This window comes from Pelophylax lessonae (genome assembly GCF_965119305.1).
Source record: "Pelophylax lessonae genome assembly, chromosome: 3".
Classification (NCBI taxonomy): Eukaryota; Metazoa; Chordata; class Amphibia; order Anura; family Ranidae; genus Pelophylax; species Pelophylax lessonae.
Window position 1 is genome coordinate 550,694,156 of NC_138770.1, and position 25,614 is coordinate 550,719,769.

The 25,614-nt window shown below is 46.6% G+C and overlaps 1 protein-coding gene across 1 annotated transcript in view; it reads right to left on the reverse strand.

Annotated features, from left to right (window-relative positions):
- LOC309549446 (saccharopine dehydrogenase-like oxidoreductase) overlaps nucleotides 1-25,614 on the reverse strand; it is a 172,176-nt gene that overhangs the window by 36,602 nt on the left and 109,960 nt on the right. The window contains exons 7-8 of the mRNA XM_082249745.1: nucleotides 18,113-18,230; nucleotides 9,191-9,310 (exon numbers count right to left, since the gene is read on the reverse strand). Coding sequence (XP_082105871.1) covers nucleotides 9,191-9,310; nucleotides 18,113-18,230 — 238 coding nt within the window. The remainder of the gene's footprint in view (nucleotides 1-9,190; nucleotides 9,311-18,112; nucleotides 18,231-25,614) is intronic.

A 25,614-nucleotide genomic window follows, 5' to 3' on the forward strand; every position in this document is an offset into this window, starting at 1 on the left:
AGGTTGGGAATGGTATCTCAGCATCTCTCTTACATGACTACTGAAGTGGAATATTTCTGCAGCTGAAAATCCACACCATACATGAAACGCAGGAGCGTTACACCCTGAGGGTTTTGGTACCACGAAGACGTGAGAATAAAAACCCCTGGAAAACCTGACCCTTTGGTACTGGGATGATTACTTGTTGTTCTGCCAGTTCCCGAATCCCTAATAATAAGGCTTGCCCTTTTGCAGTTCCCTCGGGAACATGTGTAAGGATCATTGTTGGAGGGGGTATTGTTACAAATTCTAATCGGTAGCCCTCCTTCAAGGTACTGAGGATGTATGGAGAGACTGTCATTTCTTCCCAACTGGGAAGAAATTGACTTAGTCTGCCCCCTACTTTGATTTCTGAGTCATTTTTTATTCCTTGCGGTTGAGGTGGAAGGAAAAGAGGTATTGTTCCTTGATCTTTCCTTCCTAAAGTTCCACTTTTTTGTGGGTTCCCTTTTTCTTCTTTGCTGCTTATTATCCCGGGGGCCACGAAAAAATGTCCTACTAGCCTCCTTAGGCTTTGTGGGAAATGTAATTCCTTTTTCTGAAGATCTGGAAAGGACTTCGTCTAGCCCTGAACCAAACAGGAGGGTCCCCTCAAATGGAAGACCACAAAGTTTGGTTTTGGAAATGAGGTCTCCTTCCCACTCCTTAAGCCAAATGGCTTTTCTGGCTGTGTTCAGGAGAGCTCCTGTTTTTGCAGAGGCTTCTACCGACTCTAGTGCAGCATCCGCTAGATATGCCACTGCCTTGGTTATCACCGATAGGGAATCTTGGATATCCTGGGTTTTTGTCTGCAAAAGGTTTTTATTCAGTTTATCTATCCAGGAAAAGGCATTTCTTGCCACACAAGAGGCAGTTAGGCCTGAGGCCATAGCAACTGCATTGGCATCCCAAGCTTTCCCCAGTAATGTCTCAACTTTTCAGTTCATAGCATCCTTGATGCTACCTGCATCCAAAAAGGAGAGATCTGACTTTTTAGAGACCTGTGTGAGGGGGGAATCTAGTTTTGGCCTTTTCAGGAATTTTCCTGAATCCTCTTCCTTAAAGGGGAATCTCCTCTTCCAAGAATTTCCTTTATTTAACCTGTTTTCAGGTAATTGCCATTGTTGAAGAATCAAGGTCTTCAGTGAATGGTGAATATGAAAAACTCTAGAAGGGCTTTTTCCTATCCCTTTATAGAGTTTATCTTGTGCCGTGGTTTCTTTAGGCAAATCAGGTATCTATTCTGAGGCATAGATGGCCTGAAGAAGAGACTGCATATTTTCCAACCCAAAAAGGTTTTTGGCTGACTCTACCTCTCCCGAGGAATCTGAGTCCCTATCCCCCTTAGCTTCTGAACCAGATGGGGAATCTGAGCGGTTATCTTCTATTCTATTTTCTTCTGAGACCTGGATTGGCGGAAGACTTTGTGTAGCTGTTGCTGAAGGTTCTGCTCTAGACAGAGAACTTTCTTGGGACGAGATCCCCTCCTTTGAAGAAAGGCCTATAGGTTCCATTCTACCAGATATTCCTAGGGTAGACCTAACTGTCATCATAGTAGACAGCATTTCATCTTGCATGGTTTTAAAAAGTCTTTCATCCTTTCTGAAGTTTCCTTCCCTGATAATTTATAAATGCATTTATAACAAAAGGGCTTGGTGTGGGAACTGGACAACTTATCTGAGCAATTACCACACTTATAGACAACTGGCCCTTGTAATGCCGGGATAGATGTAGCTTCTTGTACACCGCTCAGGGACTCTGGAAGACAGGATACAGGATAGTATAAGTATCACTCTTCCTTAAATAACATATAACATGGAGACCATAGAAAGAACATAGCAAATTCGACTAAGGTCCGGTAAATGGGACAACTTCCAGGTATATTTAATGTCGGTAACCAGCAGACTTAAGGATGCATAGTCCCAATAAAGGATACATTGTTCAGCACTTACCCTGCTCCGACCTGGGTTTGGCTGCCGACACCTGGGCCTGTCTCTCCTTCTCCTTCCATGGAGGATGAGTCGTGGAGGACTTCATTTCCCCAGCAGGAATCCGAGCTCAGATAGCCTTGGATCCTGCTTTACCGCTAGCCAGCGGTTCCGGCGCCTCCTCCACGTTCTTCTTCCTCTTCATGTCGCGCGCGTCTGACATTGCCCCAGGAGTTCCGGTTTGAAGATGAGGCTTGGAACGCCCGTCCGGCGGGTAATTCAGAATCCTGTGGAGGAGAGCTGCTGGCGCCGGAGACAAGACCTGGAAACACAATCACAGGTGACCGAGGGCTTGTGCATCAATGGGCGATCTGTGAGTTCCCGGAGGGGAGGGGAGGGGAGGGCAGGTAAAGCTCCGCTCGTGAGGTCCCCCAAAGGGAACCCGTGGCCTTCTGCTGAACCTGGCTCACAGGGTACCTTTCGACTCCAGGAGTCTGCAGGTGAGTACACGTAACCAACGTTTCTTGTAAGAAGAAACACAATCTAAACTGAGGGCTAGAGGGAAAGGTGGGGCCTTTTAACTAATCTTAATTGATTGTGTTTCCGATAGGGAGGAGCCTCTCATCTCTCACTGTTGGGCCGTCCTGGAAGGTGTGGAGAGAAAATCCTCCTGATGCAAGGATGCCACCATCGTTCGAATGCACTCCATTCTGAACTTCTGTGCCGGCACAAAGCAGTTTAGCGCCTTTAGGTCCAAGACTGGACGCATTTTGCCTTCCTTCCTGGGGACTTAACACAGAGTAAAAACCCTGAAAAAGTTTCGAAGTTGGAAATGGGACAATCGCCCCTTGAAAGAACAGGTCTTGTACAGCCCAAACAAACACTGTAACTGGTCTGCTGGCGGGCGCAGGTTGGAAGGAAAAAACCTTGCTGGGGGACAAGAGCGAAACTAGATCTTGTAACCGGATCGAATAACTATGTGGACCAACTTGTCTTACACCAGGGAAATCCACAGGACCCGAAACCAGCGAATACGCCCCCCCCCCCACCCCTGATACGAGTGAGGGCGCACCATTATGAAGGAGCCTTGTCTGCGGATCTGGAGAAGCCAGTTCTCTGCTTGCCAGACCAGGTTAGTTTGGAGCTGCCAGAGGAGGTCCTGAAAGGCGTCGAACCTGAGGGATGAAAAAAACGTATGAGGCGAGAAGGAAGGTCCACATCTACAACGAGGTTCCTTGCCCTTAATAGCCTGTGGAAGTAGGGATGCACCGAATAATCGGCGGCCGAACATTATTCGGCCGAAAATAGGGAAAATGGCACTTTCGGTGTTCGGCCGAATAAATCAAAAGGCCGAATAATTTAAGCCGAACAATGTCTCTCACCTCATTGCGGCTCGCGGTCCTCTATTATGTCCTCTGCAGTAACCCTCTGATATGTATGCATTCTCTGTAGCTTCCGCCCTGACCGCGGCTCGCGGCTCCCTTCCCGCTGGTGTCCTGTCCGGCCGCGTAGGGGGGTGTGACGTCACGCGCGCGTCCCGCCCCCTGCTCCTGACTGGCGGCTCCTTCACACTTGGTCCACGCCCCGCCCCCCCTGTTCGCGGCATTTGGCTCTGGCTGCAGTTATAGAGGTATGTGATGTGCAGCTGAGCACATTTGGGAGAGAAGAATACAGTTGCTGGCAGCTGCACAAGCATTAGTGTGCAGACTGCCATATGTTGTTGCCACAGTGCCCTATAAAGTGCCCCTTGACATAAAATGTGGCCATCAGCGTGCCCCTTATTTTATGCTAAGGGACATGCTGATGAGCATATTTTATGTTAAGGGGCACTCTGATGGGCATATTTCATTTTAAGGGGCACGCTAATGGGCATATTTTATGTTAAGAGCAATGCTGATTTAAATGTTTTGTTTTGCCCATCAGCGTCCCCCCTGACATAAAATGTGCCCATCAGCGTGCCCCCTGACATAAAATGTGCCCATCAGCGTGCCCCCTGACATAAAATGTGCCCATCAGCGTGCCCCCTGACATAAAATGTGCCCATCAGAGTGCCCCCTAACATAAAATGAGCCCATCAGCGTGCCCCTTATTTTATGCTAAGGGACATGCTGATGAGCATATTTTATGTTAAGGGGCACTCTGATGAGCATATTTTATGTTAAGGGGCACTCTGATGAGCATATTTTATGTTAAGGGGCACTCTGATGGGCATATTTTATGTTAAGGGGGCACGCTAATGGGCATATTTTATGTTAAAAAATGCGAAACACCGCGTTCGGTATTCGGCCTTCGGCCTTCGGCCAAGCATTTTATTATTATTCGGCTTCGGCCTCGGCCAAGAATTTCATTTCGGTGCATCCCTATGTGGAAGGAAAGGTACTCTTCCCCTCCGTGAGACCTTTAATGAGGTCATCCAGGGTAGCTCCACACAAACAATGTCCTTGAAAGGGAAGATCAGTCCTGGCCTTATTAGAAGTCTGGTCCGCAGACCAGCATTTAAGCCAAATGACATGCTGAAAGACCACCGCCAAAACAGAGGCGAGCCATCAGGGGAGCCGCATCCAAAGAGGCATTCACAGATAAACTGCCACTCCTGGACCAGCTGGTCAGTCAGTTTAGCAAAGGCAGGAGGGAGTTGTTCACCCTCCAGGTCACGGCGTAGGAACTTAGCCCACTCGGTCAGAGATTGCGACACTAGGGCAATGGTAAATACTGAATAAATTGTATATGCGCTCCCAGGTCGCAGGATGCCTAGGCGCAAGACTAATGATAGGGGTGCCAGATCCTTGAAAATTGAATTTTAAGAAAAGGGGGAAGAAAGATTGGACTTTATTGGCACCAGTATTAAAAATATATGTTTTTATTTTGAAACTCACAAAAAACATTTATACAGAACCAGAAATTTTTTATAGGATGAAAAACAGACAAACAATTACATACAATAAAGTAAGGCAAAAGCTTCAAAACTATGTGCAAATTAGATCACACAGCATAATATGTAATCTTCAATTGATAGCGACAATAAAATATATCACAAAATTAAATATATTCATGAGACGGCTATAGAGAGAAATATACAACCGTCTCTGAAATCCGTCAATACAATGCTGATGACCAGATGTTGAGTTTTATCCAGGTTGCCCTACATGTTTCGCTTATCACTATAAGCTTCCTCTGGAGCAAGTGGTATATGCAAACATCTGAAAGAAGTTCAGGTGACAAATATCTATAAGGAAAATGCGCCTTATAGGCTGTAATGGGTAACGAGGGGATTTGTTCATTGGAACTGGAGCATACTGCTTAAACACATGCCAATATTGTCAAGGCTGTGTAAAAATTTGTCATCATATGACATAGGCCACAGTATCTCACCGGATAGAAGCAATTTATATAGGATATTAGTAACGAGGCCTGGTGGAGAGGACCCAGAGGTCAGGATGTCCAAACAGATACCAAGGTTTAAACACCTTGTATAGCCGAGTGTGTTAAGGCAGAGATTTGCTCCAGTCCAAGAACCATATGTCCCCCCGGATGGGGAATGCCGCCATTGGGAGGCAGGAGAGAGGGTGAACTTACTCATCCCAAGATGGAGGCTCAGGCATGGGCTGTCTGCAGCTTTTCTATTCTGGGTTCAAACTTCCCGCCCACACATCCCCAGGGAGTGTGGGTGGGGCAGACACAGGAGGAGAGGGGCGGGAGGAGGAGTAGAAGCAGATGTGCTCTTTCTCCTCTCCAGTCTGTGCAGAGAAAAGGGGAGAGACAAGACACACAGCTCAGCCCTGCAGGCAGCAACTTTGTAGTTCCACCAGAGGAGTCACAGGCATAGCTGCATAGCAGTAGGTGAGCGACCGCGGCCTGTGTTAGCCCCTATGGCCAGCCCGGACCTGGTGATCAGTGATAATACTATACACTGACTGGACTACTGACACTGGCCGGGAAGGGGTTAACATCTAGGGTGATCAAGGGGATATGTGCCTAACCATGTGTAATGTGTGCAAAGTATGCTACTTTTATTAACTGATCTCTAATTTTCTCAAGAAACACAGCGATCGCTCCCTCTGTACAGAGCGCCCTATTAAATGTCATGGCCATGAATCATTGGCTAGGACTTGCAGACAGGATCCCGATGGAGCCCTACTCTCTGCTCCGTGTCCACCTCACCCCTCCCCTGCCTGTCAGCTCCATGTCATGGCCCAGCCGCCCCTCCTGCTGCTCAAATAAACAACGGTTAATATGTTATATAATCCTGTTTCCTAATCCTGTGTACCTCTGTGTTTTATGAAAAAAAATGCTGTGAATACCCGATTTCAGTGTGCTGCTCGGCGATCACGTGACCGGCCGGCTCCCCCCCTCTCCTCCTCCCGAGTGATGTCAGCAGGGGAATCTCAGCCCCACCCCTCCTTCAGCTGTCAGACTGGGAGAGGAGAGCGGAGAGAGGGTCGGCTGGTCACATGATCACCGAGCAGCACACTGAAATCAAGTATATAATGTAATGGTAGTTTTTCAGGCAGCCATTTCGTTCAAGCGCTGTCGCAAGCATCCATCTTGTGTTTCAAGCTCAGCTGACCATGTTAGAAACCAAATGGGTCATTTCTTACCAGCCCTCATCCCCCATCACTTTTGGCAGTGTTAATTGCCCCCTGGGTCACTGAATGCAGGTTCCTGCGCAGTTGACACTTTTCACACCTTTATCATAAACAAGCAGACGGACATGCTAGCCGCACTGTCTCTACCTGGTGTAACGCTCCTGCGTTTTTTGTTAGTGAATGGATTTGCAGCTGCAGAATTATTACACTCAGTAGTCATGTAGAGAATGTGTTGAACAACATATCCAACTCTCAGGACTTCATCACTGTGTACAGCCTGTTATGCAAATATACATACACTCAATATGATGTTCCTGGAGTGATAGAATGTATATGATAGTATAGAGGTGAGAGACAGGCAATAGAATGGTGAGCACTTAGTAGTAGTATTCAGGAGAGTGGTAGGTGATGATAGTATGCAGATAGGTTTTAGCAATCATGTATAGTAACAGGTGGTAGGGGACAGCAGATGAAGTATGCAAGAGAGAGTAACCTAGTGCAATGATAGATGATGGTAGTCCAAAGAGCTGGCAATCTATGCAGATGATAGAAATAGCTTAGATAGTAATAGTCCCTTTAGTATGCAGTAGTAGATAGTGGAATTAGGTTTAGGAAAGAATCCCCTGCGGGGTACTTATCACTAGATGGGTTAGTAGTAGCAAGGTCCAAGAGTAATGGAGTAATCCGGTGGCGAGATACGGGATCGGTAGCGAGGTTCCGGTCTTGTTCAGGCAAGGGGAATAGCTTGAAGCTCCGGCAGCATTGGACAAGACAAGGCAACATGCGGTTTGAACGAGCAATGAGTGAGAGAAAGCCGGCGATTGAAATAGCCGCTCATAGCGGCGCCCGGCGATGACGTCATTGCCCTTAAAGGTGTATGCGTTCCATTTGGATAGCAAGATGGGACGCAATATTAAGAGAGAAATGTGGAAATAAGGGTACCAGAGGTACCAGAACATTACACCTGGTCAGAAGCCTGTCGTAATCTGAACAGATGGCCAGGGAAGCTGTCTGGTAAATTCCACAGCAAAGGGTCATTCGAAAATGACCACAGTTAACCCCAAACGTCCTAACTTTATACACAAGCAAGATATGTCTCTAGAAAATATATATTTGAATGCCAGATAACATACCGATTGAATTAAGATCAAACTTGATCACTGTCATTGCTAGGGGAGACAAGCTAGCGATCAGAAGCCTTACAGGTCAGAGGTTATTCCGAGATAACCCATGTTTAGTGTCTGTGAAAAGCAGATTCAAAACCGTACCATAAAATATCGGTTTCAAGCATGTAACCGTTACATATTTCCAGATATGAGTTATTTTAATAATCTGTCTAAACGGGATGTGTCTTAGCATGTGTGAGCCTCCAGGGAAACCGCCCATGGACTCAGAGCCTATTGGCCAAGTACTTCTGGTGACACCCCCTGGGGGGTCAGAGAAAAAGGACAGGAAGTGATAGAGAGCTCAGTCTTCATTCTACCATCCAAGCAATAACATCGCTTTAAGAGAAGGACCGATCGAATGTTCAGCTTCTGAAACTAAGATAATACCAGGACTTTTTTAAATGCAAGTATACTCACTCTTTACCTTCATATTTCTAAATTGCTGAATTGTGTCTCTATTTCTTTGTAACCCATTTTTCTGTAAATATTTTTATTTGCACCAATCTTCACCTTTCTTATAATTAAACCTTATTTTGAAAAGTGTTAACTTTGTCTCTAAGCTCTTAAATGCAAACTGACCCAAAAGAACCTGCCTCCTGAAAGAGAGGTTCGCTACGGTTTAGGCTAACCTATCTAAACATTCTTGTCTGTGGTGACAGTGTGTGTTACAGATGGTTATTCTAAAGTCATAATTGGTATTTCTAAAATTACGAGCGTCCTCTGGGCGCATTATAAACGTAGAGGTGGTGGCAGAGAAAGGGTTAATTGTTTAATTAGCCCGGTGACAATCGCTCTCAGTCTGCTGGCATCTAGATTGTGGTCCCGCAAGCTGGACAATCTGTGTGCTGGATGCAGCTGAGAGTGGCATTGTTACGCAAGTGACGGCAGGGTATGGTATTTCCTGGTCTTTGGTCACGAGGTGGATGAGAAAGCCGGGGGTCTGATACCCGCCACCGTCACATATACAGCATTTTTTTTTTATAAAACACAGAGGCACACAGGCTTAGGAAACTGAGTATTATAGAAAGTCATGCAAGTGGCCCAACAATCACTAAGTTTTTCCACTTCTCCTTTCAAACATTAATTACTACTCTGAACAGCCAGCTAGGGCACACACACACACACACACATATACATACACACACACGCACAAATGAGGTGGACAGATTACTCTTGTGATCCTAAGTAACAGAAGTGAAAAGCACTGAATTCACTATTCATTTTTTGGGATCTATCAGCACCCTGCATACAAGGCCAGATCTTTCCTACCTTCCCAAAAAATCCCATAGCATTATGAAGATTACCTCTGACAATTTCTCAAGCGGCATCCTCAAAAAGACAAACGTTGTTGGCCACAGTGGTTAAGTACTTTTTTTCAAATACTCCGAGAATCTGGCTCGCTGCTACAGATCAACTAGCTTTTCATTCGGACATCTTGTTAAAAACCCACACACACATTTTACTGGGCCCTGACAAATAGGAAAACACTTACTCTTATCAGAAGTTTGCGTCCACAGCTGCACATGACGAAAAGTAGGAAAAGGAATCCTGCAAACATCAGTTTGATGACTGAAGTGATCCCACCCACTGCTATATAGGCACCATACTGCACCTAGAGGGGAAAAAGAAAAAACAGTCGGTCCTTCAACCAATGAATACAATACCAGATCTGTGTTATGAAGTATTTCTCTATCGTTCATTGACAGACGCAGCTCCATATCTTCTTAGACCATAGGGTTATGCTCCTCCCATCAGGAATAGGACACTAGGCTGGAAAAAGGTTTACCACGCCTATGGGGCTATCCCTGCAGGCATAACCCCACACACTCTGCTACAGCCCTTAATTTGTTTCTGCCTAGTTTAGGAGTAGGACCTAGTTCCCTTCTGGGACTTCGGTCTTAGCTATGTAAAAAGGGAAATTTTTGTTATATGTAATTCTTATTTATTAGTTAGAGCTCCTGGATAACTACAAACAGCCGCCTGAGGTTTTGGAATGGATAATCTAGATCCTTAAGGTCTCCCAGCCTGGCCAGAGAGCGTGAGCAGGTTATAGTCCAGCACTAGGCCTCACCATGACAGAGCCCCGATGGATGGAGAAGAGCCTGCGAGTGGACCGTCTCGCTGCGACATGATGATCAGTAACGCCCTGAGTCGCAACGTACCCCCTGGCTGGCAGCACCCCCACCCAGGATGGGAGGTGGTCTGTTCGGAGTGGAGCCCACCTGGTACCGTAGTATGGTGAGTAATGCTGCCCCCCCAATCCTCTGGCGGTCTCGGGGTGGACGTGGGCCCCCTCCTGGGAATAGTCGGACCCTCGGAGATCCCTCGGTTCCCCTGGCCTCTCGGACAAACCAGCCCCCCCCCTCCCCCCAGTAGGTTCCTACCTTGGGGGATGGTAATATTACAGCCACTGCAGTATTCTAGCGGGAGGTGGGGCCGATGCCACTTGGGGGTCCAGGAGACAGCATGGCGCGCTGTTGGGGCCGCCATTTTGCTGTAGATTCGTGCTCATTATTTTCCATTGACAATGTATGGTCAGCCATTTTCTGTTAGTTCCCCATAGGAATGCATGGGGCAGCCATTTTCTTGTAGTCCAGATAGCTGGACAGGCAGCAGGCATGGCCCATTTGATCTAGCAATGACCCAGGCATTTTTTTTATATTTCTATGTCCTGTGTCAGATCGTTATTTACTTAGTTTCACAGAACATTTCCAGCAAACCTCCTGAGGGGTTAGGTAATGTTTTTGGGGTCCCCCGTAGGTTTTCCTTACTCACTCTGCCATCAGATTGTACTGGATTTGGACTTGTGATACCGCTAGTGCGGCGGTGGGATCGCGATTTTGTGATTTTTTTTTTTTTTAAAGCGACACTGCATTATTTTAAATCAGTGAAAAATGGAGTCCCAGGACAGTGTTTCACTTACAGACCCCCTCATAGCGGCTGTGGGACCCTCTGGGTCTCAGTCTCAGTCTGCTTTTACAGCAGTCTTGGAAAGCCTGGTATCAAAGGTAGATTTAGTGTTCAAGAGTTTTGATAGCCGCAAACGTCCGCTGCCTTCATAGCCATCGGTGGTATCCTCCGATTCTGAGGCAGATATGGCCGCCACAGACGCTCCAAATCCTGATGGAGCGGTGTCCTCGCATTCTGATGGTGAAGAGGACCTGTCCTCTTCAGCCACTGCGTGGGAACGCACATTGGTGGAAGCAGTCAGTTTCCGTGCGAGAAACTTTAAAAATCAGGCAAGTCAGGCAAGAGTTCCCTGACCGGAGCTTTTTGACAATACTGTTAATGAACAATGGTGGCGCATCAAGCACATGCTAATGGTGCCCAAGCGCTTTTAAACGCCGTTATCTCTTTACGGAGGCGGTTTCCACTCGATGGACCATGCCACCAAAGGTGGATCACCCACTTTCCATATTGAATAAGTCTACTGTGGTTCCGGTGGAAGAATCCCTGGCATTACAGACCGCCTGGATAGACAGGTAGAGTCTGTCCCACCATCTACACGTGTTGGTGGGTTCCGTATTAAAACCAATCTTTGTAAACATTCTGGTGTAACAGATGGTCACTGAATGGGTGAAACTACTTAAGGGGAACTTAGAATCTGAACAGCTCCCCCCGGTGCTGATTGAACTCCTGGTCCAGATGGCTCAAGCCATTGTGTTCATGTGTGATGCGTTCTTGGATGCGGCCCCCCTAGTGGCAAGGGTGTCTTCAGTGGGGATTGCCATTAGATGCATGGTGTGGTTAAAAAGCTGGTCGTCGGACCAGGCTTCCAAGAAGGCCCTGACTGATCAGTTCATCCAGAGGATCCAAACAACCTCTCTCCCATAAAGGGAAGATCAAAGGTCTTACGGGTGGGAAGAGTACTCTTCTCTCTCAACCCTCTTAGGGCAAGGCGCCACGGCATAGACGGGGGCCTTCCTTCACTGCTCATAGGCAACATTTTCGTACCTCCAGGTCGCAAGGGAAAGGAAAGCCATTCAGGTCTTCTGGGGGTTCCAAGAAGCCATGGTCAGGTAAATCAAAGACTGGCCAGTACGGTTCTGCAGACAAATCCTCGTCTGCATGAAGGGCACCCTCACCCGCTTCTGGGGTGGGGGGACGTCATTGCTTCTCGACTGGACAGGTTCTTCCCGTCCAATCTTCATCTATCTCCAGACCGCTTAAGGGATCTGTGAGAGGTGGTACAAGATCTGCTTGCACAAAGGGCGATTGTCCCGGTTCCCTCTCAGGAACGCTTTCAAGGGTTTTATTCAAACCGGTTTACTGTGCCCAGAAAAGAGGGCAAGGTGCGTCCAATCCTGGATCTCAAGGCTCTGAACTGCTTTGAGCGGGTACAGAAGTTTCGGATGGAATCCAACCACATGGTAGTGGCGTCACTACACCAGGGAGACTTCTTGGCCTCCATAGATATCAAGGACGCATATCTACACATCCCTATCTACGCTGGGCATCAGTGGTTTCTTCGTTTTGCCATAGCAGAGGAGCATTATCAATTTGTGGCGTTACCCTTTGGTCTCGCCTCCGCCCCCAGGGTTTTTACCAAGGTACTGGCCCCGGTGTTGGCATTGCTGCGCCAACGGAGGATTAAGGTACTGGGGTATCTGGACGATCTATTCAGAGCGGACTCTGATTCAGCCCTGTTGGGCGACCTGTCTATTACTGTCAGAACCCTGCAAGAGCTCGGGTGGAATATCAATTAAAAGAAATCCACCCTGATACCTTCATTGAGACTGGATTATCTGGGCCTGACTCTGAATTCCGCTTTGCCGAGGGTCTTTCTTCCCCTGTACAAGCTGCAGAAGTTGCAGGGGGCGATTCGGTTGCTGTTGGCAAACAATCTGTCCTCTCTGCGGTTTTGCATGCGGGCCTTGGGTCTGATGGTATCAATCTTCGAGGCGGTTCCATTTGCTCACTTCCACACGAGGCCTTTACAAAAGAGAGATTCTTGTCAAATGGAACAAGGATCGGAATTCCTTGGACAATTTCATTAGGTTGAGCACAAAAGTCTGCTCTGTTGTGGTGGTTTCAGTCGCCAGCACTATGCCCGGGCAAGTCTTTCCTGCCGTTGGTTTGGACGGTGGTGACCACGAACGCCAGCCTGTCAGGCTGGGGCGGGGTGCTGGGAAAGCTCTGTGCCCAGGGAACCTGGACAGTAGAAGATCATTGTTTTGGAGCCCAAAGCAATAAAGGTTTGTCTGATCCAATGGACAACTCGTCAGATTGTCAGGTTCGGATTAAATCGGACAATGCCACGGCTGTGGCTTACATCAATCATCAGGGGGGGGGGCACCAAGAGAGTCTTGGCTGCCAGGGAGGAGGCCGAGATTCTGGCTTGGGCAGAAAAGTTTCTTCCAGCCCTCTCGGCTGTACATATCCCAGGTGTGGAGAACTGGCAAGCAAATTACTGAGTCACCAGGTGATCAAGGGGAATGGTCCCTACACCCAGAGGTGTTTCATCTCCTGTGTGTCTGGTGGGGGACACCCGAGGTCGATTCGTTTGCTTCTCATTTCAACAGAAAGGTTCAGAGGTTCGTAGCCAGGTCTTGGGATCCTCTGGCCGACGCCACAGACGCACTGGTGGCTCCTTGGGGTCAGTATGGGCTGATTTAAGCCTTTCCTCCGATGAAACTCCTGCCGGAGGCGTCAACGCAGGATAGAGGTGGAAGGGATTTCAGTCATTTTGGTGGCCCCAGACTGGCCTCGCAGGTCTTGGTATACAGACCTGGTAAGGTTGGTCGCTGATGCTCCTTGGAGACTTACTCTCAGGGAGGATCTGCTGTCTCAAGGGCCGATCCTGCTTTACAGTCGCTGGCTTTAATGGCATGGCGGTTGAAAACCAGGTTTTGAGAGATAGAGGTCTTTCTGACTCTGATTCCTACACTATTGAAGGCCAGGAAGTGGACTTCCAGGAAGATCTATCATCGTACGTGGAAACCGTACATTTCATGGTGTGAATCACTGCAGGTGCACCCTCGTTTTCAGTAGCTAGGGTTTTGGCCTTTCTGCAAAAAGGGGTTGAACGACGGTTGGTTTTGGGCACTATCAAAGGCCAAGTGTCGGCTTAGGCTATATATTTCCAACGCCCGTTAGCTACGCATGCCTTAATTCGCACTTTCATTCAGGGAGTGTGCCATATGGCTCCCCCGAGACAATCCCCTCTACCTCTGTGGGATATGAATTTGGTATTATCTGTTCTTCAAAAGCCTCCTTTTGAGAAGATTCAGTAAATTTCTCTGCTTTCATTGTCTCAGAAGGTTGCCTTTTTGGTGGCTATCACTTCTGCTGGCAGAGTTTCTGAATTGGCGTAGTTGTCCTGCCATTTACCTTATTCGGTGGTCCACAAAGAGAAGGTAGAACTCCAACCTAATCAGTTGTTTCTTCCTAAGGTGGTTTCTGATTATCATTTGAATGAAGACATTGTTCTGCCTTCACTTTGACCCAAGCATCCCAAAGAGATTGCCTTGCATTCTTTGGATGTGGTTCAGGCCATCAGGGTTTCCTGGCGGCCACTGAGTCCCTCAGAAAATCAGATGCTTTTTTTGTCCTTACCGAGGGACCTCGTAAAGAATTGGCTGCGTCTGATGCAAAAAATATCCAGATGGATCAGGCAGATGGTTGTTCAGGCTTATTCACTGAAGGGTCAGGATTCTCCTTTCCCTGTGAAGGAGCATTCTACAAGGGCGCCATGTGCCCCTCTGGCTTTTCGCCATCAGGCGTCAGTGATGCAAGTTTGCAAGGCGGCAACTTGGCCGCCTGTGCATACGTTCACAAAATTCTACAAAGTAGATATGTTGGCATCTTTGGATGCCTCTTTTGGCTGCAAGGTTTTGCAGGCTGCTGTTTAAAAAGAGAACCTTTTTGTTTGTTCTCTTTGAGGCTGTATGTTTTTTTTAGGTGAGCTCCAGTTGTTCCTGGTTGGCTAATTTTAGCCTTTGGGGAATTACGTTCTACTTTGCCTTGTTTTTCCCACCCCTCATGCATATACTGCTTTGGGACGTCCCAATGGTCTAAGAAGATATGGAGCTGCGTCTGTCAATTAACGATAGAGAAAACTGGATTTTTGTACTTACAGTAAAATCCTTTTCTCAGACGTTCATTGATAGACGCAGCACCCACCCCTCTACTTGTGAGTGAAATGTTTTTTTTGTCTTCTAAACACTGCTTGCAATTAACCTAAGGGCTGTAGCAGTGTGTGGGGTTATGGCTGCAGGGACAGGCCCCAACATAGAAGAAAAAATAAACACACACACACACCAAAAACACCTAGACACACTATTAGAAAACCTCCATATACACAATCCTATACCCACAGCTGATCAAGAAAAGGGTAAAAAACCCTAACAACGTAGAATTCGATTTGCTCTAGCAGGAGAAAAATCCAGATCCCCCCCCCAAGTGGAAATCAGATATTTCCTGGATCAACTTTACCTATAAATATTAGTATCCAGTTATCTAGGAAAGAATGCAGGCCTTTCTTAACCACTTCTGGACCGGAAGATTTTGCCCCCTAATGACCAGGCAATTTATTGCGATTCGGCACTGCATTATTTAACGGACAATTGTGCGGTCGTTACGACACTGTACCCAAATAAAACTGATGTCTTTTTTTTCCCCACAAATAGTGCTTTCTTTTGGTGGCATTTGATCACCTGTGTGATTTTTATTTTTTACGCTATAAACAAAAAAAAAAAAAAAGCTTTTCACATTCTGCTATAGAACATTCCCAATAAAATAAAAAAGTAAAAAATCAAATTGTTTCATATTTTAGGCCAATTTGTATTATGCTACATGTTTTTGGTAAAAAAAAAAAATCCCAATACGCGTATTTTGATTGGTTTGCGTAAAAATTATCGCGTCTACAAACTAGGGGAAAGATTTGGGTCATTTGTTATTATTCTTACTAATAATGGCGGTGATCTGCAATTTTTAGCAGCACTGCGACACTGCAGCGGACAGATCAGATCCCTGACATTTTTTTACACTTTTGGGGGGGACCAGTGAGACATTACTACAATAATGAGTGCTAAAAATATGCACTGTTACTGTAATAATGACACTGGCAGGGAAGGGGTTAACCCAGGGGTGATCAAAGGGTTAGGTGTGAGCCTAGGGGAGTGTTTTCTAACTGTATGGGGGAGGTACTTCTGGAATCAACACAGAGACCTGTGATCTTAAATAGGAGGATCACAGGCTCTCTGTGTTCATTCCAGAGAGAGCGGTCTGCTGCGTTTACAACAGCAGACCGCCGTTCTCTCTCAGCGGGGAGCAATCGCGGGTGCCCGGTGGCATTCGCGGCCGCCTGTCCCATAGATAGGCTACCCCGCTTCCTAATGGGGGCGGGCGCATGCCCCCAGGAGCACTCCCGTGAACCGACGTTCCCATACGTTGGTACGCGCAGCCGGGCCAGCCTGCCGCAGTATATATGCGGTAGGCGGTCGGAAAGTGGTTGAAACAATCTGTGTTGACCAGAACCAGCTCTAGAGGAAGTCTAGCCCACATTTTCACAGCTCTTACTGTGAAGAAAGCTTTCTGTATTTGGAGATTAAATCTTTTCCTTCAGATATAAAGAGTTCCCCCTTGTCCTCCGTGACAACCTTAAAGTGAATAACTCAACACCAAGTTAACTACATGGACCACTTATGTATTTTTAACATGTTTATCAAATCCCCCCTAATCTCCTCTTCTCAAGAGAGTATTCAGTTCAGCTAATCGTTACTTATAGCGGAGCTCCTCCATGTTGCTTATTAGTATGGTTGCCCTTCTCTGTACTTTCTCCAGTTCCCAAATATCCCATTTGTGAACTGTTGCACGAAACTAAACTGCATATTCTAGATGAGGCTTTACTAACGAAATATTATCATCATTAATAATAAAATATTCCATGGGTCTAGATAGGGAACCCTTCATATCTGCTCTGCACTAAAAACTAACCAGAGCTGGATTCCTTTACTGATCTTGCCAGGAGGCATGGAAGTAAAACGACAAAATTCTTCAGGCCACTACTGTTAAGCCAGTTGGTAGAGTCCTAGAAGACTAAAGCTGGATACACACTATACAACTTTTGTTGTCAGATTTCCTTTAGATTTACCTTTTCTATGTAGTCCAAGGGCCTGCCAGATTGCATACAAATTGAAAGTGTTTAGGTTTGACCTCATATTATATGGTTTTGGTAAGTCTGAAGGAAAAAATCTAAAGAAAATTGTATAGTGTGTATGGCCCATTAGGCTTCGTTCATTCCATGTGTAGAGACGCAAGTTTTTCTGCACCCATTTCTGCAAGTGCACAACAAAACAATTGTTCTGTATGTGCTCATTCCCACACCACAACACTGGTATCATATGTGGATTTGTTTCTGTGCGGAAATCTGCAACGTATATGCAGATTTCTGCGTGAAAAAACAAAAAAATTACATGACATCAACACCGGTGTGAACAGGGCACATAAAAAACATTTTTTTTTTGGGACCTTGCAGAGAATTTATGTTCTATATTTCTGCGCATAAAAAAATCCACAGGTGATACCAGTGTCATGGTGTGAACAGGACACAGAAAAAAAATGTGCTTTTTTTGTCCATATATATATTTTTTTATGCATGTACGGTGTGAACGAGACCTTAAGAAAACCTATCAGGGCAGCAGGAGGAAAGGAAGCCAAAAAAAAAAAAAAAAATAAGGACCAGAAGTGCAGAGAAAACCAGCCTAAGTAGGTCTACCCACAATTGCTTGCTAGAAATCAAGGCAGTAGTACCTTAAAGTATGGCCTAAGCTTTTTTTTGACCATACGAGTTTTGTTTGTCACAGAAGTGCACTCATTTATGCACAGGCCTGCTGACACCACAAAGCCAGTCCCAGGCTCTAGAGGAATTCTGACTTTAAAAGGTCAAGATCCACCCAGATGCCTGACCAGCGGCTAAGCTCAGCCTCTCTGAGTGCAGCTGAGAGCCTAATTCAGTCACTCCCGCCCCCTACTCAGCCTGGGGCTCCAATGAGCACTGCATGGGCAAAGCAGAAAGCCGTTGACTGACAGCCACCTCTCTCTGCTCAGTGAAGACAGAAAACTGAGCAATCAATGGGCATGTGATCACCCAGTTCCCAGTCTTAGAGCAAGCGGAGGACAGCTAAAGCATTGGATGTTTCAGCCACATAGGCGAGCATGGATGTTTATTACATTTTTTTTTTCCATACATCTCTTAAGATGAAATAGATGGTTTTTCTTCAGTAGAAAGGATTATTTTTTTTTTGACTGCAGGATATAAAGCCTACAGCAGACGGTTGCCACTGGATTCAGGCAAGTATGCAAAATGAATACACAATCTATTTAATTTAAACTGAAAAAACACGCTTATACAAATGATTTTCCGTTTATAATACATTTTAAACATATACAGATATGCCAAGTTACAACTCACAGGCGTTTCCTTCAGGCTCTCATGCAGGTATCGCTGTGTCCTGCTAACAACGGCTGCATCAGATCCCAAGAAAGGAATTGCATACTTATTTACTTCATTGCTGTAAAATACTGCACCTCTGAAACCAGAGAACTCACATTAAAACAATTGATTTGCATATTGAACTTTTCAGCTGTACTTAATGTATAACCATATGCACTAACTGTATACTACAAAACCAGAAATTAAATCAAGTGTTAAGGCAGTTAATTTACTTAAATGAGCTGCTAATGCACCACAACAGACCATAAATTAGACTTACAGCATTGTTACTAGCATACTGCAACACATTAGTTTGTTACTGCATGTTGTTGTGCACTGCAACATAGTTTTGTGAAGGTGCACTGGAGTGTTGTTCTCAATGAGTATTGTCATAGTACACCAACGCACATAACAAACAGGTGTCAACGAGGATCTACTACAGATCAAAACTTGGTAAAAACTGGATTTTTGGAAGAACTTACCATAAAATCCTTTTCTTTGAAGTTTGGCAGACACAGCTCTGCTTAATCATAGAATATAGGGTTATGCTCCTCCCACTAGGGATAGGCACTTGGCAGGAAAAAGGGCTTGTCCACACCTATAGGGGCTGTCCCAGCCGACATAACCCCTCAGGCTCTGCTATACTCAAACAGTTGTGTTGCAAGCAGTGACAGAAAAAGACCCCATAACTCAAAAGTAGAGGGGCGGTGCTGAGTCTGTCGAACTTAAGAGAAAAGGATTTTATGGTAAGTTCTAACAAAAATCCAGTTTTCTCTATAGTTCGACAGATGCAGCTCCACTTAAATCATAGACTATAGCGATGTCCCAAAGCAATAAAAAACATGAGGGGTGGGAACAAGACAGCAACTAAAAACCTTAAGGCACCAATGGCCAAACGTAGCCAACCAGGTAAAACAGAGCTCAACCAGATACAGGAGCTCCCCCTGGAACAACGAACCCTCAAAAGAAACCAAAAAAGGGGGTTCTCTCAAACTGCAGCCTGCAAAACCTTGTGGCCAAAAGAAGCATCTGCTGATGCCAGCACATCTACCTCGTAGAATTTTGTAAAGGTATGCAAAGACGACCAAGCTGCCACCTTGCAAACTTGTAGCACCAACGCCTGATGGCGAAAAGCCCACGAGGCACTCAGTGTTCTAGTAGAATGCACCTTCACTGTAAAAGGAGGAATCTGACCTTTCAGTGAATAGGCCTGTACCACCGTCTGTCTGATCCATCTGGAAATGGTTGCAGCAGACGCAGCCAGTCCCTTACGAGGTCCATCCGTAAAGACAAAAAGAGCGTCCGATTTTCTGATGGACGCAGTGGTCTCTAAGTAAACCCTGATGCTCAGACCACATTCAAAGAATGGAAAGCATACTCCTTAGGATGCTAAGGTTTAGGTAAAGGGAAGGCAGCACAATGTGTTCATTTAAATGAAAATCAGAAACCACCTTAGGAAGGAACGACTGATTAGATTGAAGTACCACCTTATCTCTGTGAACCAACAGATAAAGGTGAGCGGCAAGACAATGCCACCAATTCAGATACTCTGCGGGCAGAAGTGATCACCACCAAGAAGGCAACCTTCTGAAACAAAGCAAGCAGCGAAATCTCCCGCAATTTCTCAAAAGGAGGCTTTTGAAGAACAGACAGCACCAAATTGAGATCTCTTTGTTGTTAACGGGGATCGCCGGAGACTCCAAATGGCGCACACCTTGAATAAACATCCGGGTAAGGGCGTGCGTGGCTAATGGACATTGAAAATAGATAACCAAAGCCGAAACTTGGCCTTTGATAGTACCCAAGGCCAACCGCTGTTCAACACCTTTCTGTAGAAAAGCCAAAACCCTGGCGATAAAAAACAAGCGAGGGTGCACTTTCAGCAAATCGCACCATAAAATTTATGATTTTCATGTGCGATGATATAGGTTTCGAGAAGTCGACTTGCTAGCCTTCAAGAGAGTGGGGATTACAGACTCAGAGAGACCCCTATCTCTCGACACCTGACTTTCAACCGCTATGCCATTAAAGCCATCGACTGTAAAGCAGAAGACACAGCAGAAGTTTCAATGGGGGAAATGCATAAATCAGCCGATACTGACCCCAAGGAGCCACCAGGGCGTCCGTGGCGTCGGCCAGAGGATCTCGAGACCTGGCTACAAATCTCTGCACCTTCTTGTTGAGGCGGGAGGCAAACCAATCAACCTCGGGGGTCCCCCACCAAACACACAGTAGGTGAAACACCTCCGGGTGTAGGGATCACTCCCCTTGATCCAACACCTGACTACTCTGGTAATCCGCCTGCCAGGTTTCCACACCTGGGATGTGTACAGCAGAGAGGGCTGGAACTAATCTTTCTGCCCAAGTCAGAATCTCGGCCACCCCCTTGGCCGCCAGGGCACTCCTGGTTCCCCCCTGCTGATTGATGTAAGCCACAGGCGGGGCACTGTCTGATTGAACCCGAACCGGACAATCGCGTAGGCGAGTCGTCCAATGACTCAGACAAAGTTTGTCCGAGAGGAGGAAAACCCTCCCCAAGGCTAAATCCAGAGTCAAGCCTAGGTGCTCCAGTCTCAGGACTGGAGTCAATGCAGATTTTTTTAAAATTGATGTTCCAACCAAACTCTTGTAGAGATCGAACAGTGACCTCCAGATTCTCCAACAGAACCGAATGAGAGACCGCTCTCAACAGGAGATCATCCAGGTATCCCAGTACCGCAATCCCCCTCCGGCGCAGCAATGCGAACACCGGAGTCAGAACCTTGGTAAACACCCTGGGAGCGGAGGCGAGACCAAAGGGTAACATCACAAATTGATAATGCTACTCCGCTACCGCAAAGCGAAGAAACCGCTGGTGTCCAGCGTAGATAGGGATGTCCACTACCGTACGGATGGACTCCATTCGCAACCTCTGTACCCACACAAGTGGTTCAAGGCTTTGAGATCTAGGATGGGGCGCACCTTGCCTTCTTTTCTGGGCATGGTGAACAGGTTTGAATAAAACCCCAGAAAGCGTTCCAAAGCTGGAACCGGCACAATCACCCCTTGCGACAGTAAGTCGTGTGCCGCCCCTTTTAAGTCCCTTAACCTGGCTGGGGACAATAGAAGATTGGATTGTATCAGAAACGGATCAATTAGTGAACTCATTTGTCCTGAATCAAGGAAGTCCAGGGTTCCCAGAGCATCAAAGACGTCCCCCCACCCCAGACTCGGGTGAGGGCGCCCCTTCATGCAGACAAGGGCTTGTCTGCGGGTCCGGATTTGCCGCCCTTGGACTTACCGGGCCATGTCTTCTTGGACCCCCCACCCCGAAGATCTAAACAGTTTACCTTTTTCCTGTGACCCGGAGGCACGAAAAAGAGGTTTATGAGCAGTAAAGGAAGGCCCCCGCCTAGAGCGCGGCATCTTGCCTTTAGAGCATTGGGGCAGATTAGTGCTCTTACCCCCTGTGATACCTTTGATCAACTTGTCCGGAGGGGCTCCAAATAGCTTCTCCCCCGTAAAAGGGAGAACAGCTTTTTTTAGAAGCTTGGTCAGCCGACTAGCATTTCAGCCATATCAGGTGTCTAATAGCAACCCCCACTGCTGATGTCCTTGCCACCAATAAGGCCAAGGCCAGGAATGTATCACACATGAACACCAGGGCTTGGACCAACTGGTCCAACAGTTCCAGAACCGCAGAGTGAAGCTGTGTCGTTTTCAAGTTACTCTTCAGCAACTTCACCCACTCAGTAGCAGTCTGTGCTATAAACGTTCATAAAGTTAGCTTTTAACATGTGACCAGTCACCACATGTACATGACAGAATAAGGATTCCACCAGTCTATCCATGGGACCTAAAAAGACCAGGGCTTGGACCAACTGGTCCAACAGTTCCAGAACCGCAGGGTGAAGCGGTGTCGTTTTCAAGTTACTCTTCAGCAACTTCACCCATTCAGTAGCAGTCTGTGCTATAAACGTTCATAAAGTTAGCTTTTAACATGTGACCAGTCACCACATGTACATGACAGAATAAGGATTCCACCAGTCTATCCACGGGACCTAAAAAGGTCTGCGACTCTTCTACCGGCACCAGAGTCGCTTTATTCAACCTGGCCACCAAGGAATCCACCTTCGGTCGTACAGCCCACCTGGTATCCACTGTCTCCGCAAAGGGATAACAGCGTGCAAAACGCAAAATGCTTAGGCACCACCAGCATGTGCTTAATGCGTCGCCATTGTTCATCCACAATAGAGTCAGGACAAGGGAATACTTTACCTGATTTGCAATATTTGCGGGAGCCAAAAGACATCTGCGTACCTGACGCTGTGGGTTAATCTGACATTTTAAGAGTGTCCCGCACAGAAACTATCAAATTTTCCACCAAGGCGGGTTCTCGCGCGACAGCGGAGGAGGACAGATCCTCGTCACCGTCAGAATGTGAAGACACCGACCCCTCAGGGTGGTCTGTGGCAACCATATCTGTCAGAATCCGAAAATCATGCAGCTGGAGGGGAGGACGAAGGAAATTTGCGGCCATCAGCACCACAACAAACCGACTGCACTTTTGACATCAGGCTTTACAGAAAAAACACAATCTCTGGCTGCAACTGTGAGCCAGGGGGTCCCGCAGTCTTTTCCAGGGGGTCTGCAGGGGATATCTTATCCTGGGACTCCATTTGCAAACCAAAATTTTTTTTTTTTGTGCACTGTCCCTTAAAGTCTGTGAAAAATGCAGTCTCCCCGTTATTACTGCGGACCACAAAAACCTGAGAAATGTCTAAATATAGCAGAGCAGGAGAGGGAAACCTACAGGGGACCCACCAGATAAAAACGTGAAGTCCTTGTCAGTGTCAAAACGAAAGTAACACAGAAGAAGCAGGAAGAGGAAGCAACTCTGCCTCAAGCCTAGAAAACAAAACATGCTGCATGCCAGTCTCGCCTCCGGACCACAAGAAAATGGCTGCTATACATTCTCAATGGGAAATTTCAGAAAATGGCTGCCCATACAAACTACAAACTAATGGGAAAACAGAGGTCATGAACCATGGCAAAATGGCGGCCCCCATGCACGCCAGGTGGGGCCAAAATGGGGTCCCAGAACAAAAGGCAACTAAGGGTCCTCATTCAAGGACCCCGCCGAACCATCCCCAAATATGTGCCGAAAACTGGACGCATTATTACCACCCCCTTATGGTAAGAACCCACAAGAGGGGGGAGCAAGGGGTACGCCGGTTAGGCTTCCGGGGTGCCAGGGAACCGAGGGAGCCCCTAAGGCCCAACCATTCCAGGGGTAGTGGGGGGACATGTTACTCACCATACAGTGGTACCAGGTGGGTGCCACTCCAAAAAGATCACCTCCCACCCGAGATTTGGGTGCTGTTAGCCAAGGGGAGGCTGCAACGCAGGGAGTTCCAAGTCGTCTGCTTCTCAGCAAGATGATCCACTCGCAGGCTCGTCTCTATCCATCGGGGCACCGTCGTGGCGAGGCCTAGTACTGGACTATAACCTGCTCACCCTCGCAGGCCAGGCTGGGAGACCTTAAGGATCTATATTATCCAGTGCGAAAATCACAGCCGGCTGTTGCTTGTTGTTCCTCTGAATTGTGGTCCTCAGGAACTAACTAGAAAAATGGAAAAAAAAAAAATCACAAACTTTCCCTGTTACAGCTAAGACCGAAGTCCCAGCAGGGAACTAGGCCCTATCCCTGTCACTAGGCAGAACAAACTGTTTGAGTATAGCAGAGCTTGAGGGGTTATGCCGGCTGGGACAGCCCCTATAGGCATGGACAAGCCTTTTTTCCACCTAGTGCCTATCCCTAGGGGGAGGAGCATAACCTTATAGTCTATGATTAAGCAGAGCTGCATCTGTCAATGAACGATAGAGAAAAAAATTCTTAAGCAAGCAGCACGGAATCCAGCCTCTGACACTTCCAGAAGTGTGTTGCATGCAGAAGATTTTCAAATAGCTTATCTCGGTACAGAGTGACAACTGACCACTCTACAAGGACAGATTACCATTTTAATTACAGGCTGGGCTTTTTTTTTAATGTATTTTTATCTAAAAAACTGCATCAGTTAAAAATGTATGGACAGTTTAGAGGGGAGTTAAGTGTCATATGTAAGACGCATTCCATGGCATCCATCATTAAATATTCTCATGTTAATATCCTCGGGATGCTGAGCCCTGAACTAGAGAATTTCTAGAATACCCAGAAACCTGTACCTCAAAAAGAACAGAGTTTTTAAAAAGACTTGTGAATGATGCTACAGGGCGAGTAACATGTATTTTGCTTAACCCACAACAATAAATAGCCTAACAGGGCTTCTAAACTCTCAACACTCTATAAAAAGTCATTGTAAAGTCTCTGTTTTAAATAAAATAAAAGAAAAACAAACATACACACACCGCACACAGGTTATACTTACCCACTCTATGCAGTTGGATTTGCACAGAGTGACTCGGATTCCTCCTCTTCTCGGGTCCCTCATTGCTGCTCCTGGCCCCTCCCACCTGTTGAGTGCCAGCACAGCAAGCAGCTTGCTATGGGGGCACCCGAGTCGAGCTGCAGCTCGGTGTGTCCATTCAGACATAGAGCTGCTGTTCAGACCCGCCCCCTCTCTTTCCTGTTTGGTTGACATTGATTGACAGCCACAGGAGCAAATGGCGCCGCAACTGTCTTAGCCAGTCAGGAGAGAAATAGAGAGAGTCATGGACGGCTGAGGGACTCGTGGACAGCGCTCGAAAAAGAGGGGGCTCAGGTAAGTATTAGGGGGTGCTGAGGAGGCTGCTACACCCAGATGGTTTTTTTATCCTAATGCATAAAGATAAAAAAAAAAATCTTCTGACTTTACAACTCCTTTAAGAATATACAAAAATAAAAATAAAATAAGATTAAGATACACTTGAACTACAGTACAGCTTCTAGCCAATAGATTGGGAAAAGCAGATCCGTCACTATAACTTATTTACCATAAATAACTACACTATGCACTGAATACATAAACCAACTATCGTTTTTCTAAAAATGTGCTGAGCCCTGGCACCGTGGTCAGTTTACATGTCTCCATCATCCGCAGCTCTCCTGTCCTCCTCTGTCCTACCTCCCCCACACTATCGTTTTTCTAAAAAAGTTTGGCTTTAGTCAAAAACTTAGGTCCTGATAGATCCCCTTCAGGCTAGCCCTTTTTTTCCAGGTATAGCTATGTAAAACATTAAAAATAAAAGTACCTACACTGTTTAAAATCCATTAATACACTGCTTCACCTGGCGCTGCATATGCTCAGTTGCGCTCTCGTTTTTGGCACTGTGCTGAAAATCAGAGCCGCTAGACGCTGATCTGTTAACAGCCTAAAGATTTACTGCTGCTCAGGGTCTCTGGGCGTCACCAAAATGGCAGCCTCTGGCATGAAGGAACATGAAGAATGCTGGAGGAAATTTACAGCACACACTAATATTGGTAGCACAATTATTAATGCAGAATTCATGTTCCTTGCCAAATA